Consider the following 17,697-nt stretch of genomic DNA (forward strand, 5'->3'; position numbering starts at 1 on the left):
AGGTTCCATGGGGCCTGCCTCCCCCTTCACGCTGTCTCTTCTCGGGGCCAGCTCTCTAGAGAATTCCCCCCTCCCATTTCCCAGCATTCCCATCCTCCGGTCTTGCTTTATTTTTCTTCCTAACCCTTGCCCTGATGGAAACATTGTTACCTGGTGAGTCATTTCCTTCTCTTTGTCCCTTCTAGTGGGGCCAGAGAGGACTTTCAAACGTGGTCACTGGGGCGTTCAGAGCACAGACCAGTGACTGGCACACAGCAGGCCGGCCATATTTGTTCAATGAAGTAATGGTTCTCAAAGGATACAGAGCACAGGGTTCAGATAGCCTTGAGGGAAGAAATTTCAGCAATATTAAAAGTTAATTGTGGGACAAGCCACAACTACGGAGCCCGCATACCACAACTACTGAAGCTCACGTGCCTAGAGCCCATGCTCCACAACAAGAGAAGCACCCACTGGCCGCAACTAGAGAAAGCCCCCGCTCAGCAACAAAGACCCAACGCAACCAAATTAAATAAAAATAAATAAATAAATAAATGAAGAATTGTTTAAAAAAAAAAGTTAATTGTGGGACTTCCCTGGTGGTTCAGTAACTAAGGTTCTGCACTCCCAATGCAGGAGGCCGGGTTGGATCCCTGGTCAGGGAACTAGATCCCACATGCCACAACTAAAGTTCCTGCACAGCACAACAAAGACCCCATATGCCACAACTAAGACGCGGCGCAGCCAAATAAATAAAAATTTAAAAAACAGTTAATTGTGAGGCATCCATTGATAGAGGAATGGATAAACAAAATGTGGTATACACACACAATGAAATATTATTCAGCCTTCAAAAGGAAGGAAATTATGCCAGCTGCAACAGGGATGAAACTTCAGGGCATATGCCAGTCACAAACAAATATTGTATGATTCCACTTCTAACGGGTCCCTAGAGTAGTCAAATTCAGAGACAGAAAGTAAAATTGTGGGTGGGAGGGGGATGAGGAATTATTGTTTGATGAGTACAGAGTGTCAGTTTTAGGAGATGAAAAAGCTATGGAGATGGATGGTGGTGATGGATACACAACAGTGGGAAATGTGCTTAATGCCACTGTACACTTAAAACTGGTTAAGATGGTAAACTTTGATATTGTATTTTACCACAATAAAAAAGTTGTGGGTAATGGGGAGAACATGGTCTTCCTAAAGGAAGGGTAGAAAATAGTTGCAAATAAAGGCTGCTAATAGCATATGAAGATGCCAACTGATCAGAGGTTGCTTCATCTGGCTAGAACTCGAATGACTTTAAGAATGCTCAACAGGGCCGCCCTCTGGGAAGAGGGAAGAACAGCGAGGAAAGCGACTTGTTTGGTTCCGCGTGGTTTTCCTTACAAGACCCTTCCCAGAAGTGGCCGGTTGACGCCGGGTCACCTCCGTAGGCCCCGCCCTCTTATGGGCCACGCCCCGTTCCACCCCTCCTCCTGGACCCGCCCTCTTTCTGGACCCGCCCCGGCGGAGAGCGAAGAGGAAGCGCGGGTGACTCTGCAGACGCCGCGTTTGGAAAGGTGTGAAGGGGGCGGGGAGCACAGGTCGCCCCCAACCCGCCCTCCCGCCCCGCCCCGCCCCCGCCCCGCCCCCGCCCGGCCCGCCGCCCTGGCCTGCGCAGGCCCGCGGCCACTCGCTCCTGAGCGCCGGCTCGGGGCTCCACTGCTCTGGCCTGGGGGCGGGGCCGGCGCGCGGCGTCATGCATATGCATGAGCAGCGCGGCGGCTCCATTGTGCCCTCGGAGCGGGCGGCGGCGAGATGGCGCGGACCGCGGCGGCCCCGGGGCGGCGGGCGGCGCTGAGGGCGGGCTGAGCGCATGGAGCGGCGCGGATCGGGGGCCGCGGCGGCGAGGGGCCTGGCCGGGCCGCTTGGAGGTGAGCGGACCGGGCGGGCAGGTGCGGGCGGCGGGGGCGGCAGGTGCGGCAGGTGCGGGCGGCGGCAGGTGCGGCGTCCCCGGGCCCGGCTCTGCAGCGCCTCGGCGGGGCCCCGGCGGGGCTGGAGCCGGCCCTGCCGCCCACCTGCCGCACCTGCCGCGCGTGCGTTGTGGTCCTGGGCCGACTGGCCCCATGCGCGCCGAGGCGACCCTTCACCTGAGCCTTTGTTGGGGCTGGCCGGAATCCGGCCGAACACCCGAGGGGTCTGGGGCAAGAGGCTGACCCGGGCCCTCGCCCAAGCTGGTCCCGCTGCCTCTTCTCCGCGCTGTGGCCTGAAAGCTCACCTTTCGGGCCCCTCCGGGCCGTGCGCGCCGCCGGCACGCGGATGTAAGGTCCGCGGAGATAGGCTCTGGGGCTGGCGACCCTGACCTTCCAGCCCCCAGCCGTGCTTTTGGTGGAGATACCCTGTTCCCAACAGGACATATTGAAGTCAGGCGGGAGGGTGTCCTGCCCCCCGGCGTGTCTTGCCTTAGCCTCCCGCATCTGTTCCCCGCTGCCCTGTACCCCCCACCGCGCTACCCTGCTACCCCTGCCCTGCTCTTCCGGACCTTCCCCACCTCCCCCCTGACCTGCTCCCCTACAGCCTGCTCCCCATACGCTCTTCCCGGTAGTTGCAGAATATCCATGGTGATGTCTTTAAGTCCTTCGTATAATATTATCTCAGAAGATTTCACAGGGAAATACACAGAACATGTGACTCGATCTGTAAGACAGTTGATAGGGCGAACACAGACTCACCCACCGAATCCTGTCATACTAGAACCAGAGAGCTTCCGTTGAAGAAGCTTGAGAGAGGTAACAGGATAAGTGAAGGAATCTCAGCCTCACCCAGTGAGTACTGGCCTTGGGGACTTGTCACACCCAGAGGGTGGCTCTTGGCTGGGAAGAGAAAGGTGAGATGATGAATGACAGATTCAGAGCCACTCGTGAAAGACTGGTAGGGTATGCCCGGGGAGGATTCCTGATCATTGGATTGATCGCCAAGGGCAGCCAGGCCTCCCCATGGAGTGTCCACTAGCACTTGGGTCCAGGATGGGATCGGGGGCTGATGACTTAAAGGTGGTCACGTGTTCTCCCTTTTCCTAGTCCTAGAGTGGCCACCACGTACCTATTTTACACATTGTAAACTGAGGCCCAGAAGAGTGCAACCCTTCAACTGTTCTCTGAAATGACCCACACCTGGGCCATTCAGAAATGCGCATTCCTGGGCATTTTGGATGAACTCTTTTTTTATTTATTTATTTTATTTATTTTGGCTGTGTTGGGTCTTCGTTGCTGAGTGCAGGCTTTCTCTAGTTGCAGCAAGCGGGGGCTACTCTTCATTGCAGTATGCCGGCTTCTCATTGCGGTGGCTTCTCTCGCTGTGCAGCACGGGCTCTAGGCGCACCAGCTTCAGTAGTTGCAGCACGCGGGCTCAGTAGTTGTGGCGCATGGGCTTCGGCTCTGCGGCATGTGGGATCTTCCCAGGCCAGGGCTCGACCCGTGTCTCCTGCATTGGCAGGAGGATTCTCAACCACTGTGCCACCAGGGAAGCCCCTGGATGAACTCTTAACACTTACGCTAGTCAGTGTGTGGTCTCCCAAGTAGAGGGGCAGGACTTTGAGCCACTGGAGCACGTGAGCCCCCCCCCCCCCACCGCATAGTGTCCTGCGATGCTCGAGCTATCATTCTCCATTCTCTGAGCGTGTCCGGTGTTCTTGTGGCTGGGGCCCAGCACTGGAACCTTGGGAACTGTGGGCCCCCTGCTGCGGGGGGAGGCAGCGAGTCCCTGCCCTCCTGGGGCCGGGTGGTGTGTCGCGGGGCCTGCTGCTCCTGGGTGACTAGGCCGGGGTAAGGGAGCGGAGGTAGAAGAGGGTGGACCCATGTTAATTAATGTCTGCCTTTGGAGACTGTGGTGCAGGCGCTGTGAGGTCCTGGGGAACAAGGGTCTGGGTAGTGAGCTGTCTGTAGCTCTTTTTCGGGAGGAAGATGTAATCTGACCCCCAGAAAACCCTGTGGCGTTCTAGACTGACCTCAAGCCTGGACGTTCTGCCGAGGTCCTGGCTTCCAGCGAGTGTCCGTGTACAGGGAGAGCCCCCAGCCGGCAGGAAGCACACACACCCAAGCTCGCTCTTACCTCTGCCTCTGGGGCCAGGAGGTGGGAGGAGGGTCTGTGCTCACAGCACGCCTCTCCCTTTGTCAGGAGCAGAGGGTCACGGGGTCCCTGACCTGGAGAGTTTGGGGCTTCTCAGGGAGGAGACCAGACTTGGTTCAGGAGCTTGGCAGGAAGTCAGGAAGTCACTGCCCCCGCACAGAAAGCTCAGGGGGAACTGGAAATGTCTGTGGTCTCGTCCACAGCCGTGGGGGTGGAATTCCCCAGAGTCACGTGATGTAGGAAGCTGCCCTGGGCCCCAGGCCAGCACCCTCCACGGGGGGGCCCCCCCGCCCTGCACCTGCCCTGTCCCCCTCCTCCCCAGCTCCCCTGGGCTCTCAGACTGTGGTCCGAGTACCAGCAGCGGCAGCACCTGCAGACTTGTTAGAAATGCACGTCTTAGGCCCCACCCCACCCTGTGAACTCAGAGTGGGGCTGAGCAGTCCTAGATTCCCGCGTGCTCCACCTGCCCTGAGGCTCTGACCCAGGCCGGGGGGCCTGTCTTCCCATCTTCCTCCTGCTTTTCCCTGTCCTTTGCTCCTGGGACAGCAGAGTGGGCCTGGCCAATCCAACCAGCTTTGGGAAAGGATTGCCCTGGGCATCTCTGTGGGGAGAGAGAGCTGGTCGCGGTTGTACATTAAGTAAATTTTTATTTTGAGAGAATTATAGATTTATAAGCAGTTATAAGAAATAACACAAAGAGCTCTGTATCCTTTACTGGCTTTCCCTAGTGGTAACATCTTGCAAAACTGTAGCCCAGTATCACAGGAGGGTACTAACTCCATCAATACAGTTGAGATACATGTATTTCCATCCCCACCTTCTTATATTCCCACTCGCTTCCCTTCTCCCCACGTTTAACCCCTGGCAACCACCAGTGTGCTCTCCATTTCTATAATTTCGTCATTTCGAGGATGTTATATAAAGGGAATCATACAGTGTGTAACCTTTGGGGACTGGCTTTTTCCACACATCATGATTCTCTGGAGATTCCTGCAGGTTGGTGCCTGTATCAGTAGTAGCTCTTCCTTTTTATGCCTCCAGGCTCACAGTTGATTAACTCTTCACCGCTGAGGGACATCTGGGTTTCCATTCTTTGGCTATTAGGAATAAAGCTGCTGTAAACATTCACGTACAGATTTTTATGTGCACATAAGTTTACGCTTCTCTGAGATACATGTTCAGGAGTGCAGTTGCTGGGTTGTATAGTGGCTGCATGCTTAGTTTTATAAGAAACTACCGAATCGTTTTTCAGAGTGGTTGTACCATTTTATATTCCCACCAGCCATGCACGAGAGATCCAGTTTCTCCTAGCCAGCATTTGGTGGTATCACTATTTCTTATTTTAGCCATGGTGATAGGTGTGTAGTGATACCTCGATGTGGTTTTAATTTGCATTTCTCTGATGGCCAGTGATGTTGAACATCTTTTCATGTGCTTATTTGCGGTCTGTATTTCTTCTTTGGTGAAATGTCTTTTCGTGTCTTTTGCCTATTTTCTAATTTTTTAAACTTTCGCGTTTTGGGAATTCTTTATATACTCCAGATACTAGTCTTTTGTCAGATACGGGGCTTGCAGATATTTCTCCCAGTCTATAGCTTGTGTTTTCATCCTCTTAGCAGGGTCTTTCACAGAACAAAAGTTTTCAGTTTTTCCTTTTATGGATCATGCTTTTGGTGTCAAATCTAAGAAAGTTCTTACGGTTTTGTGCTGTACATTTAAATCTGTGACCCACTTCGAGTTAGTTTCTGTATAAGATGTGAAGTTTAGGGTTTTTTTGTTTTGTTTTGTTTTTGTCTTTTGCTTGTGAATGTCCAATAGCTCCAGCACATTTGTTGAAAATGCTGTCCTTCCCCCAGTGCATACTTTTTGCACCTTTGTCAGAAACTCTGTCTGGGTCTGTCTTGGGCTCTCTATAGTTTGTCCCATTGACCTGTGTGTCTGTCCCTCTGCCAATACCACAGTCTAGAGCAGCCCGCGTATATTCTAAGTCCTGAAAGCTCTGCGTGTTGCTCCAGGCCCCGCTCAGCAGGTTTAGGGGGCGTTTCTGGCTGTCGGCAGCACTCCCCGAGCCCAGCCTCCCACTGCAGTGTCACCATCCTGGGGGTTGTCCTCGCTGGGGACAGCCAGCCTTCCCTTGCCTGGCTCGGTGATTCTGGCTCCGAGGGCTGAGTCCAGGGGTCCCTGAGCCCTCTGGAGCCACCAGCCTCCTGCTTTCTTGGCCTTTGCTTCCTGGTTGGCATGTGGTCTGGGGCCCGACTCCTTTGGGAGGGGCGTCAGGAAGGAGAGCAGGGCCAGGCGTGAGGTGGGCAGGCACGCCAGCTGCCTCACTCCTCTTGTCTGACCGGTCCGTCACCTTCCCTCCCAGCCCTGGCTCTGCTGCGATTCTGGGAACCACTCACCCCAGTGCTTTGTGGGAGGCCTTGGGCCCAAGTCACAGCCCCCACTGTATCCCCCACCTGCGCTGGGGCCCTGGTCAGGGACTCGGCCCCCGCGTGCCGCCTTCAGGGCTGTATTTGCAGAGGACATGATTATATAATCCTGCCTCGCTCGGGCTGCCCTGACGGTGAGGCCCTGGTCAGCGCTCAGGAATGTGAGCCTTGGGGTTGGGTGGGTGGCACTGTGAGTGCTGAGGCGGTGGGATTGAGCCACCAGAAGTTAGCTTGCCCAGGTGGTGTGTGCGTGCATGTGAGGCCTTGCAGCCCCTAGAAGGCAGTGGTGCTCTAGGATGGAACCTCGACCCAGAGAAGGCAGACAGGGGCCTCCCCGGAGACCCCCAGACAACCACAGCCAGCATGCCTCTGTGGTTAGGCTGGGTGGAGGTGCGCGTGAGAGGTGGTCCTGGCAGTGCCAGCAAGGGCCCTCGGCCTGGTTGGTGAAGGGTTTGCTTGTGGAGGTGTCGGAGGCGTTGGCAGCCAGGAGGAGCAGCCGGCCGCTGCCTCACTCATTTTCTGAGGTGCTAAGGGGAAGAGAGCCAGCCCCACAGAGTGGGAGGAAGCAGTGCCCCATCCCGGCACGGGCTCACAGATTCCATGCGTGTCCTCCGGCCATGGCTGCTGTGTCCCCACTGGCCCCTTGCCATGTCTGTTGGGTGCCCACCAACCCTCCGCCCTTTGCGCTGTGTATGCGTCCCCGCCTTGTTGGGAGCTCACCGTGCGGGTCACTGCGATCTGTGGGGGTCAGTCTTCCCGCCTTGCCCCTGTGCGCACGTCGCCCTTCTGCTGCTCTGGGGAGAAGCCCTGGGGCTGGGAGGCTGCCAGCCAGGGATGGGCTGCTGGCTCCACACCTAGTTCCGGCCCCTGCCTGGCCCCAGGCTGCAGGTTAGCTGACCTGGTGCCGCACCCCCACCCCCACCCCCACCTCCGGCATGCAGAGGCCCCTCCCCATAGTGGGCAGGCCCCAGACCCTGAGCAGGTGACGCCTGCTGTCTGGCACCCCTAGGCCTCTGGCCTTGTCTGCCCCGCCCCCCCGGGCCCGCCCCCGCCCCGGGCCTCAGGTGGGGTGGAGGCAGGGGATTCTGGCAGCTGGGTTCTGGATGTCCCCTGGCTTTTATGCGTATCCAGGCTTTCGTGTGGGGGGAGGGAGAACGTGGAAAGTTTGGGGGATCAGAAAGTCTGCTTCCAGAACCATTCCGGGGGCTCCAGGTGGCAGGGCCCGGTCAGAAAGGGTCAGTGCTGGCTTCCGGGCTGGGGCTGGGGAGGGCAGAGATCTGCCAGGGTGGGCAGTGCGGGTAGGGCCAATGCCGGGCTTCCCTGAGCCCCCTGAGCGGGCCCCCGGGTCCCGGTCTCACCTGCCCTACCCGTCATCGGTTGGAGCAGAGGAAGGACGGGGCTTGGTGCTGATAGGGGTCTCCCGGCAGCATCTCCGCTGACTTCCTTCCCTCCTGTCCCAGCAGCCAGAGCATCTGAGTCCCACGTAAGCACCAGTGAGGGCTGCTTCCTGCCACCCACAGACCTGGCCTTTAGGCTGCTCCCAAGCCAATGAACCCCATGAACCCCATGAAACCCGCCCTGCCCCCCGCGCCACACGGGTGAGTGGGGTCTCCTGCTGCCCTCCCCGCTTGGGCCCCAGGACACGGGTGGGTGGTAGAGCGGGACCCCTCTGCTCCCAGCCTTCGCTTCTTCCCAGGCGGGGTTCTAGGCAGCTGCGGCCTCCTGACCGAGCCTCCCCGCCTGCCCCTCTCCTTGTAGTGATGGTCCATTCGCTTATGAGGCGGTGCCTTGGCAACAGAGTGCCACTCAGCCAGCAGGATCGCTGTCCGTGGTCACAACCGTGTGGGGAGTCGGCAACGCGGCGCAGAGCCAGGTGAGCCCACACCTGGGCCCCGCCCCGAGGGGCGCCAGAGCCCCCCTCAGATCTCGGAGAAGTGGAGCCAGGGCTTCCTGAGTCTCCCACGTCCTCAGAGACCAGTTCTTCCACACGTGGCGTGGGATCTCCTCCTCCTGTCTTCACCTGGCCTCCACACCCCACCTGTGAGCAGCTGCCCCCCCACTGGACCACCCTCCCCTCTGCCCCCACCTCCACCTCCTCACCTGCCCAGCCTCTCCTTTCCAGCACTTTAGAACCACGGCATGAAGCAAGTTGTTTGGATGGTGTCCTTTGGTGATTCTTGCTTCCTTGTAGGTTTTGGGGAACCCTATGGGCCCCACAGGGAGCCCCCCCGGCAGCTCCATGATGCCCGGCATGGCAGGTGGCAGCTCTGCCCTGAACTCCCCGCAGTGCCTGGGACAGCAGGCGTTCGGTGAGGGCGGTGCCAACAAGGGCTACGTGCAGCAAGGGGTGTATGGCCGCGGGGGCTACCCCGGGGGCCCCGGCTTCACCGCTGGGTAAGCAGGACCCCTCCCCTGGCAGGCGTGCTAGGAGCCCTCTGGGGGCGACGCTGCTAACTTGCTGGGCGCCTGGGAGCTGTGTGACACTGATGTGTTGAACGTTGCATCTCTGCGGCTCCTGCCGGCTCCCACGCTAACGAGGGGGGTGTGTGGGAAAGAATGGGGCTCCCCTCGGGTGCCGTGTACCCCCCCCCGGGAGATGGCAGGGGAGCGCCTCTGAGCTGAGCCGTCTGTCTGTTACAGGTATGCGGGCGGTCCGGGGGGGCCGGGGGGCCTGGGCCTTCCCTCACACGCCACGCGGCCCTCCACCGACTTCACTCAAGCAGCGGCGGCTGCTGCCGTGGCTGCTGCTGCCGCCACGGCCACGGCCACGGCCACGGCCACCGTGGCCGCCCTCCAGGAGAAGCAGAGCCAGGAGCTGAGCCAGTACGGAGCGGTGAGGCCCCGCAGCTCCTCCTGTGCGGCCCGTGTGCGTTGGTGCAGAAGGCAGGGTCTTGTCAGGCAGCCAGGATTGAGGCCCTGGGGACACGCACGCTGTGTGCTGGGGCCAATGAAGATGAGGCGGGAAAGGAGTGGGGAGCTGAGGGGAGAGGACCCAGGCCAGGGGGGGCGAGGGGGAGCCCGCCTGCAGGGGGTGGGCACAAGGCTGGCACCCACAGCGGTGGGTAAGGCCTGGATGGTTCCTCTCTTCTCTTCCCAGATGGGGGCCGGACAGTCTTTTAACAGCCAGTTCCTGCAGCACGGTGGTCCCCGGGGGCCCAGTGTCCCCAGCAGCATGAACCCTGCCAGCGTGGGAGGGCTGATGGGCCCCTCCGGCATGAGCCCCATGGGCATGAACCCCACCCGGGCAGCGGGCCTGGCGCCCCTATATGCAGGGCAGCGCTTGCCCCAGCACGGGTACCCTGGGCCCCCCCAGGCCCAGCCCCTGCCCCGACAGGGCGTCAAGAGAGCCTACTCCAGTGAGGTGAGTGGTCAGGCCCCCCACCCCAAGCGCCCTCAGAGCCGTTGTGTGGAGGGAGAGTCGGCTGTGCCTGACAGGGCGGGTACCGCCCTCCCTCCCCGGGAACAGGCTTCCCCAGCACCTCTTCTCCTGGCCATTTTGCCTCTTTCCTCCTTCAGGTGTATCCCGGGCAGCAGTACCTGCCAGGAGGCCAGTACACGCCCGCCGCCACCCAGTACGCGCCTGGCCCCGGGCAGCCCCCCGCCCCGTCCTCCTACCCTGGGCACAGGCTGCCCCTGCAGCAGGGCGCGGGCCAGTCCCTGTCCACCCCCAGCCCCGCGGGACTGCACTACAAGGTAGGGCCGCTTCTCCCAGGCCTCTGCAGCCCCTGCTGGCCCACGCCAAGCCCTGTGGGACACAGGCGGACCTTGAGGCAGCCGGGGCTGGCGAGTGGGCTCGCGTGTGCTTGGGTGGCCGAGCAACCAGGAGCTTCCCGGGGGCCCTGATCAGCGTAGGGCAGCTCCCAGGAGGGCAGTCCATGTACGAAAGGCCCCTCTGTGAGATTCAGTGTATGGAGCAGCAGGCAGGCACCCACGCCACCTGCGTGTCCTTTAGGGACAGTGTCCCCATCCCCTCTGCTTGCTGCAGAGAAGCCCAGCGAGGGGACAGGCCAGAGGGGCCAGGAGCTCGTGATGGGAGGGGCCCGAGCGATAAGAGTGCCGCTGGAGGGCGGAGAGGAGGTGTGTGTACCTGTGTCCTTTCAGCCTCTCTGTGGCTTCCTCGTAAACCCCTCTGATGCGTGGGGTCAGCTCTTTTTCTGTAGTGGTCATTCTTAAAATTATGAAATCAGCACGTGCTCCCTGTAGATTATTTAGAAGACACGAAAAGTGTATAAAGAAGAAAGAAGCCAACACCCGTGTGTGTGGTGGGCCCCCCTGTCCCCAGCCCTCTCCTAGGGTCAAGTCCAGGACCCTGTGAGCGCTCAGGGGCAGGCGGCAGTCCCAGGCACACGCGGTTTTCTCTCCTGCAGCCCGCAGAGCAGTTCAGCGGGCAGGGTGCCAGCTTCAACGGGGGGAGCGTCAGCTACAGCCAGCCCAGCCTGAGTGGGGTATGGGCGGCGGGGCAGGCGGGCAGGCGGGCGGGAGGCTCATGGGGTGGGTGCCCGGAGAGAGGGCGCCCAGGCAGGAGGAAGCGTGGACTCCCTGCCCGTTCCTGGTCTGACCATTCCCATTGGGTGCTCCAAGAACAAACTCTACCCCTACACCACTCCACCTTGACTGTTTGCTCAACCCCACAGCCCGCCCGTTCCATCCCCGGCTACCCCAGCTCCCCACTGCCAGGGAGCCCCACGCCGCCCATGACTCCCGGCAGCAGCATCCCCTACATGTCCACCAGCCAGGAGGTCAAGTCGCCCTTCCTGCCCGACCTCAAGCCCAGCGTGAGCAGCTTGCACCCGTCACCACCCGGTGAGTGAGGTCTGCTCTCAGGACAGATGGGCAGGGCTCCAGAGAGTCCTGCAGGGACCTTGGCGGGGGCGGGGGGGCCTTCACCTGCATTTTCTATTAATGGACCTCTTTGCAAATCCATCTGAAGCATCCATCTTCTCTGTAGAAAAATAGCCATGTGCACAGTTTTGTGTATGGTTTCAGGGGCCCCCTGAAGCCCACTTCTGGTTAAGAACTGCTTTCCGGGAGACCACTGCAGCAGCAGTTGGGGGTCCTAAAACCCTAGCTTGAGCACTAGGGTGACAGCAGGTGGCCCGTTCGCACCTCTTCTGCCTCCTACCCCCTCTGAAAGCACCAGAGGCGCCATCTTTTTGGGTTGGTGGGGCATATTCTCCAGTCATGATTCAGGGATCATTCTCGGGGCTCCTACTGGAGCAGGACAGAATGGCGGGACACCAAGATCTGTTCCCGTTGGAGGTGGAGGCCGAGCGCAGGGTCCCAGGAGAGATGCTGCCCAAGCCCCAGCCCCATGAAAGGGGAGGAGGGGCCACGGCCCCCACGATGGGGCGGGGGCAGGCCGCTCGGCCTGGTGGCCATCCTGTAGGTGGCCTGCTCACACCGGCATGGCCTGCTTCCAGGCAGCGGCCCCTGTGACGAGCTGCGGCTGACTTTCCCCGTGCGGGACGGGGTGGTCCTGGAGCCCTTCCGCCTGCAGCACAACCTGGCCGTGAGCAATCACGCTTTCCAGCTCCGTGACTCCGTCTACAAGACCCTGATGCTGAGGTGAGTGGGCGCCTGCCCCCAGCGTGCAGCCCCTCGCTCCGCCCCTCACTCTCAGCATCCATCCGTCCCGTGCAGGCCGGACCTGGAGCTGCAGTTCAAGTGCTACCACCACGAGGACCGGCAGATGAACACCAACTGGCCGGCCTCGGTGCAGGTCAGCGTCAACGCCACGCCCCTCACCATCGAGCGCGGCGACAACAAGACCTCCCACAAGCCCCTCTACCTGAAGCACGTGTGCCAGCCGGGCCGCAACACCATCCAGATCACCGTCACGGCCTGCTGCTGCGTGAGTGCCCTCCGCGGGGCTGGGTTGGGGGCGTCATGGCTAGAGAAAAAGGCACTGGCTCTCCTCCTAACCATCCTGGGCCTTGTAAGTAAAGGATCTCAAATAAAAATGCCCTTGCTGCTTTCGGGTTAGGTTCAGTGACTAAATGTGATGCTCATGTTAATTATGTAAGGGAAACTAGCTGAGCCTGGCTCTTCCCTGGAGGAAGCTCACAGGGTCCTGAGTCCCAGCTGACCCTGAGTCTTTGTTAAGGAGTCATTCAGGTTCCATCAGGCTCCGGATCCAGGACTAGAAGAGGCAGGATGCACTTAGCTGCACAGCACTGATCAGCCCGGGTGGGAGGGGGCAGAGGCGGGCAGCCCCGATGCAGTTCTGGGATGTTTTCACTTGGACCAGCGTGGATAAAGGTGGATGCTGTAGGCAGGGCACATTCAGGAGCCTCTCAGATAATTGTGTTCCGACAGAGAGGCCGTGGTTGGTGCAGACACACAGTGAGCTTTCCAGATAGGTGTGGGCCTGGTCCCCTGGGCTCCCCGGGGAGGGGCAGCAGGTGGCCTGCCTGTGCGTCAGCCACAAGAGAACGGGCCTGCGCTGCGCCTCCCCGGGCCGCGTCCCGCTGACCGGGTCCTCCTGTTGCAGTCCCACCTCTTCGTGCTGCAGCTGGTGCACCGGCCGTCCGTCCGCTCGGTGCTGCAGGGTCTCCTCAAGAAGCGCCTCCTACCTGCCGAGCACTGCATCACCAAGAGTGAGTGGCCCTTGCTTTCCTCGGCCCCAGGCAGCCGGCCCCATGACAGACAAGGCTGCCTTCTCTGGGGTGGGGGTGGGGGCTGTGTGCAGAGAGCAGCAGTCAGCCCTGGAACGCCCCTCGGAGGTGCTGAGCCAGCAGTGGCCGGGTCCCGCTTGGCGGCCCTCACCCACGTCCTCCTTTCCCCTGTCGATGTCAGTAAAGCGGAACTTCAGCAGCGGCACCATCCCTGGCACCCCTGGGCCCAACGGAGAGGACGGGGTGGAGCAGACGGCCATCAAGGTGTCTCTCAAGTGCCCCATCACCTTCCGCAGGATCCAGCTACCTGCCCGAGGCCATGACTGTCGCCACATTCAGGTAGGTGGCCACTGCAGAGCTTTGCCAGAACTTCCGTTGCCCTTTAACTGTGTTCAGCGGGAGTGGCCTCTGAGCACCTCGGCTGGCAGGTGACAGGACAGGCCGGCCAGTGGGCAGGTGGCCTGGCTCCCCTGCCTTCTCCCCTCAGACTGGGCTTTTGTTTCTTCTAACATTATTCTAAGCGTAACAGCCGTTTTACTGTGTTCTCGGGGCTCCGATTTTAAACGGCATCCTGGATGCAGGGCGCTGTCCTCTCCCCGCCCTGCCCCCAGGAGCAGCGCCTTTGTTTGTCTCTGCAGAAACGCTCTGCGTGCAGACAAGTACGTGCACACACACCCTCCACCCCCACCCCCACCCGCCCACCTTTTGGTTACATAAACGGTAAACATCGCTCTGCATCATGTTTTTCCTCCACACCACATCCTGGAAGTCATTCCCTGACTGGGCAAAGCTGCCCAGTTCTTGCTTTGGCCACACGTCATTCCCAGGGAGGGCTGCGTAGGCTGTCCCGTCTCTTACATCTGTTAGGATGATGCCGTGGTAAAAGCCTGGGAGCCGAGCCTTCTCACACAGGCAGTAAATAAGCCCCAAGTTCCTGAAACCAGAGAGCATGGCCGGGTTGCCCCGGCCCCAGTGTGAGGAACTGTCTCGCCCTTTCTCTGCAGTGCTTTGACCTGGAGTCCTATTTACAGCTCAACTGTGAGCGAGGGACCTGGAGGTGCCCCGTGTGCAAGTGAGTGTGTCAGAGACGGTCCCCACGGCTCTGGGGGCGGGTGGCACTTTCTCTGAGGCTGTTAATGGGCGTTTCCTTCCACAAGCCAGGTGTGGGGCTCACAGCACAGGCTAGGAGGGATGGAGTGGCTCAGGGCAGCGACGTCACGCAGGGTTACCTCACACCGGGGGCTGAGACATGACAGGGCCTGTGCCTGGGAAGAGGTTGGGCCAGCCCTCTGAGCTGTGTGTCCCCTTGGTTTTCTACAGCAAGACGGCATTGCTGGAGGGCCTGGAGGTGGACCAGTACATGCTGGGCATCCTCATTTACATTCAGAAGTGAGTCTCCTTTCCTGCAACCCCAGCATCTTTGGTCAGCAGAGGGCAGCCCTGGGACAGGTGGGGAGACACCCCATGCTGATCCAGCGTGGAGCGGGCTCGACTCCAGGCTGTGGATGGAATCCACATCCGACCCAGGCCCGCAGCCCACAAGCACGTGGAACGTGCTGGGTGGCCACGAGCATTTGAGTGGGAGGTCTGCCTAAAAATGGCCCAGGGCCAGGAGAGGCAGCAGGACAGGTGGTGACCAGCCGTGCATGTCCCCGCCCAGCTCTGACTACGAGGAGATCACCATCGACCCCACGTGCAGCTGGAAGCCAGTGCCTGTGAAGCCTGACGTGCACGTCAAGGAGGAGCCGGACGGGCCGGCGTTGAAGCGCTGCCGCACCGTGAGCCCCGCCCACGTGCTCATGCCCAGTGTGATGGAGATGATCGCTGCCCTGGGCCCTGGGGCCGTGCCCTTCGCCCCCCTCCAGCCCCCCTCAGCCCCAGCCGCCGGCGATTACCCCAGCCAGGGTGAGTACAGGGGGCTTGCCCTAGAAACAGACGGCCCTGGGCAAATGATCCGTCCTCTCCCACCAGTCTGCTGCCTGTGGACGTGTCACTCCGAGGGCCGCGAGCCTGGGGGCCTGGTTGGGGACTTGGTGGCATAGGCGCAGCCTCGGCCAAGCCGGCGGGGATGGGCAGCAGGGCCTCCGGCTGCAGCTGCACGCACCTCCCCAGTAGTCTGGAACGAAGGTCTGTGCTGGCACACTTCCATGGACCGGCCCCGTCCGACCACGCGTGCGGGAGTGTCTGGGTGCGGTGGGTCCCATTCCTGTCCCCTCGCAGCCTCCTGGCAGTGTCATCAGCCAGTTCCCCTAGCAGCAATGAGAAGAAATGCCCTTTGCCGAATAGCATCTTCCATAAAGTCAGACGTTATCTGGGTGAGCTCAGTGAGTCCTGCCCACGCTGTGGCTGGCCTGTTTCCGTGCTCTACCGGCATGAGCCCCCTGGCTCTCCTCTCTCAGGTTCCAGCTTCCTGGGACCCGGGACGTTCCCCGACTCTTTCCCGCCCACCACGCCCAGCACCCCGACCCTTGCTGAGTTCACCCCGGGGCCCCCCCCTGTCTCCTATCAATCCGACATTCCCAGCAGCCTCCTGACACCGGAGAGATCTGCCCCCTGCCTCCCAGGCCAGGTCAGTGCCAAGGCGGGGGGCTGACGAGCTGTCCACCCAGAGAGCCCCTGGGCCATTTTACTAGGTTCTTCTCTCCTCCTTCAGATGGCACCAGCGGGTCACCTGGACCCGGCCCATAACCCTGGGCCTCCGGGGCTGCACGCCCCCAACCTTGGAGGCCCCTCAGGGCCCCAGCTGCACCATCCAAACCCTCCCCCGGCATCCCGGCAGCCCCTGGGCCCGGTGAATTCGGGTCCCATCGGTGAGCTGGCCTTCAGTGCTGCCACAGGCATGATGGGGCCCCCCGTGTCTGGGGCAGGGGAGGCCCCGGAACCGGGCCTGGACGTGAGTACTGGGCCCCGTGCTGGGGAGCACTTGGAGCCGGGGCTGGGGTGTGGCTTATCTGTCATCCCAGGGTCCACATGCTTCATAGAAGGGAGGACAGTGATACCACCGTGACTTCCAGACGCAGGGAGAGCTGGTCGGGTGACGTCAGCGCTTTTGTTGACTGACGAGTGTGAGGTATCCAGAGTAGCCGTGGGTGATTGTGTCCAGACACCTGGCCCTGGGGACCTGGGTGCCACTGTGGCATGGGCAGAGTCCCCGAGAAGACTTGGCTTGTAGCTGGTGACCCTGGCCTTAGGGTCTGATTTGACCTGTCTGACTCACAGGTGGTATGTGAGCCAGAATCAGTGCAAAAAAGACAGGTGACTGTCCCTTGACCATGATAAATGAATACAAAGTTCAACGTGAAAAAATGTAGAAAGCACAGCTCAAAGCAGAAAATCCCAGGGAGTGGGATCCCACCTTCTGCATTCGCCCTGTTCACGTCAGGGACCCCTCACGGTCCTGGGTGTCCCATGTTGTCCTTGAACAGCTTGTCACAAGTGATGCCTGGTCACAGAGCAGTCTTTCGCTGGAAGAGCCCCTGTGCAGAGCAGGCTGAGGGGCTCCAGTGCCAGCCTGTGTCGGGGTGAGGGGTGTGCCGCATCCTGGCTGGGGACCCAGGCCCAAAGCTGGCGGGTTTGCTTTGTCCTCAGCTGCTCCCAGAACTGACTAACCCTGACGAGCTGCTGTCCTACCTGGGCCCACCCGACCTCCCCACAAACAGCAATGACGACCTGCTCTCTCTCTTTGAGAACAACTGATCCTGTTGACCACCTGGCCGACGGGGACATGCCCGCAGATGTCACACACCCTTCTCTCCTGCCCGGCCCCCCCGACACCAGCGGCCCTCCCCACACGTACACCTGGAGCCAGGACGCGCCCCGACGCCTGGCCCTGGAGGCTGGAGGCGGCCCTGCACTGGCTGGGAGGGGACCCCTGGGCGGTGGTGCTCGCTGGCCCAGTTTGCAGCTGCAGAACTGTTTTTGATGAGATCCCCAGCCCCGCCCTTGTCCCTGCCCCCGTCCGCACCCCACCCATGCTTGTCCAGCCCTGCCTGGTTCATGCACACCTGCTGCCCCTGACCCCCCGACCCCTGCCTGCTCTCACCGGCCTGCATCTTGTCCAGAGTTGACCTTTTTACTTCAATGACCCCTTGGCCCTGGGCCGGTGAGGAGCGGGGCTGCTCTGTCCCGGGGCCCCGTGTCGCCCAGCCTCCTGTGGCAGGGGCTGGGGGCGTCCCTCCTCCCACCCGAGGCTTCAGGCTGACGCTGGGGGTGGGGCCTCTACAGCACAGCAGTGTACCTAGTGTAGAAATGCTGACAGATGTAGGGTGGCTGGGCCTCTGTGCAGCCGGGGGCTCCTGCCCTGGCCGTGTGCAGACCGGGGTGGGGGGGGGGGGCGGCAGCAAGCTCCCTCCTGCTGGAGGCGGGACTTGGACTCGGCTCCCCCAAGTTCCCCTTCTCTGTGAAAGTGAAGAATTGGTCTCGCTGTGTTTTTTAAAACCACACTTCTCCCGTGTCCACCCTGGGGCCACGCCAGGTGGGGGAGGAGCCGCCGCACTGCAGGTGCAGGGCCGAGCTGTGTCCCCTGTCCGCCCGTCTCTATTAAAGGACTCCCTCGTGGTGGA

At 60.7% G+C, this 17,697-nt stretch overlaps 1 protein-coding gene across 9 annotated transcripts; it reads left to right on the forward strand.

Moving 5' to 3' along the window:
* Positions 1–1,749: 1,749 nt before the first annotated feature.
* ZMIZ2 (zinc finger MIZ-type containing 2) lies at positions 1,750–17,697 on the forward strand. 9 transcript variants are annotated; one of them, XM_089917867.1, is made up of 19 exons: positions 1,751–1,898; positions 7,985–8,119; positions 8,280–8,394; positions 8,713–8,915; positions 9,162–9,387; positions 9,619–9,882; positions 10,038–10,214; positions 10,889–10,966; positions 11,156–11,324; positions 11,942–12,086; positions 12,162–12,372; positions 13,012–13,117; positions 13,317–13,474; positions 14,140–14,207; positions 14,456–14,524; positions 14,796–15,040; positions 15,356–15,450; positions 15,535–15,704; positions 15,789–15,899. In XM_089917867.1, exons 2-18 carry the CDS (start codon positions 8,070–8,072, stop codon positions 15,667–15,669), a joined length of 2,514 nt encoding a protein of 837 aa, XP_089773993.1. In that variant the 5' UTR covers positions 1,751–1,898; positions 7,985–8,069; the 3' UTR covers positions 15,670–15,704; positions 15,789–15,899. The 9 variants fall into 9 exon arrangements, with proteins under 9 accessions (XP_089773991.1, XP_089773993.1, XP_022448820.2 ...); XM_022593112.3 differs by lacking the exon at positions 15,356–15,450 and adding an exon at positions 16,724–17,697 and having other exon boundaries at positions 1,752–1,898; positions 7,982–8,119; positions 15,789–16,028; XM_022593111.3 differs by lacking the exon at positions 15,356–15,450 and adding an exon at positions 16,724–17,697 and having other exon boundaries at positions 1,752–1,898; positions 15,789–16,028.

This window comes from Delphinapterus leucas, chromosome 9 (assembly GCF_059928025.1).
Source record: "Delphinapterus leucas isolate spDelLeu-1000000601 "Yukka" chromosome 9, BTC_Dleu_Yukka2, whole genome shotgun sequence".
Classification (NCBI taxonomy): Eukaryota; Metazoa; Chordata; class Mammalia; order Artiodactyla; family Monodontidae; genus Delphinapterus; species Delphinapterus leucas.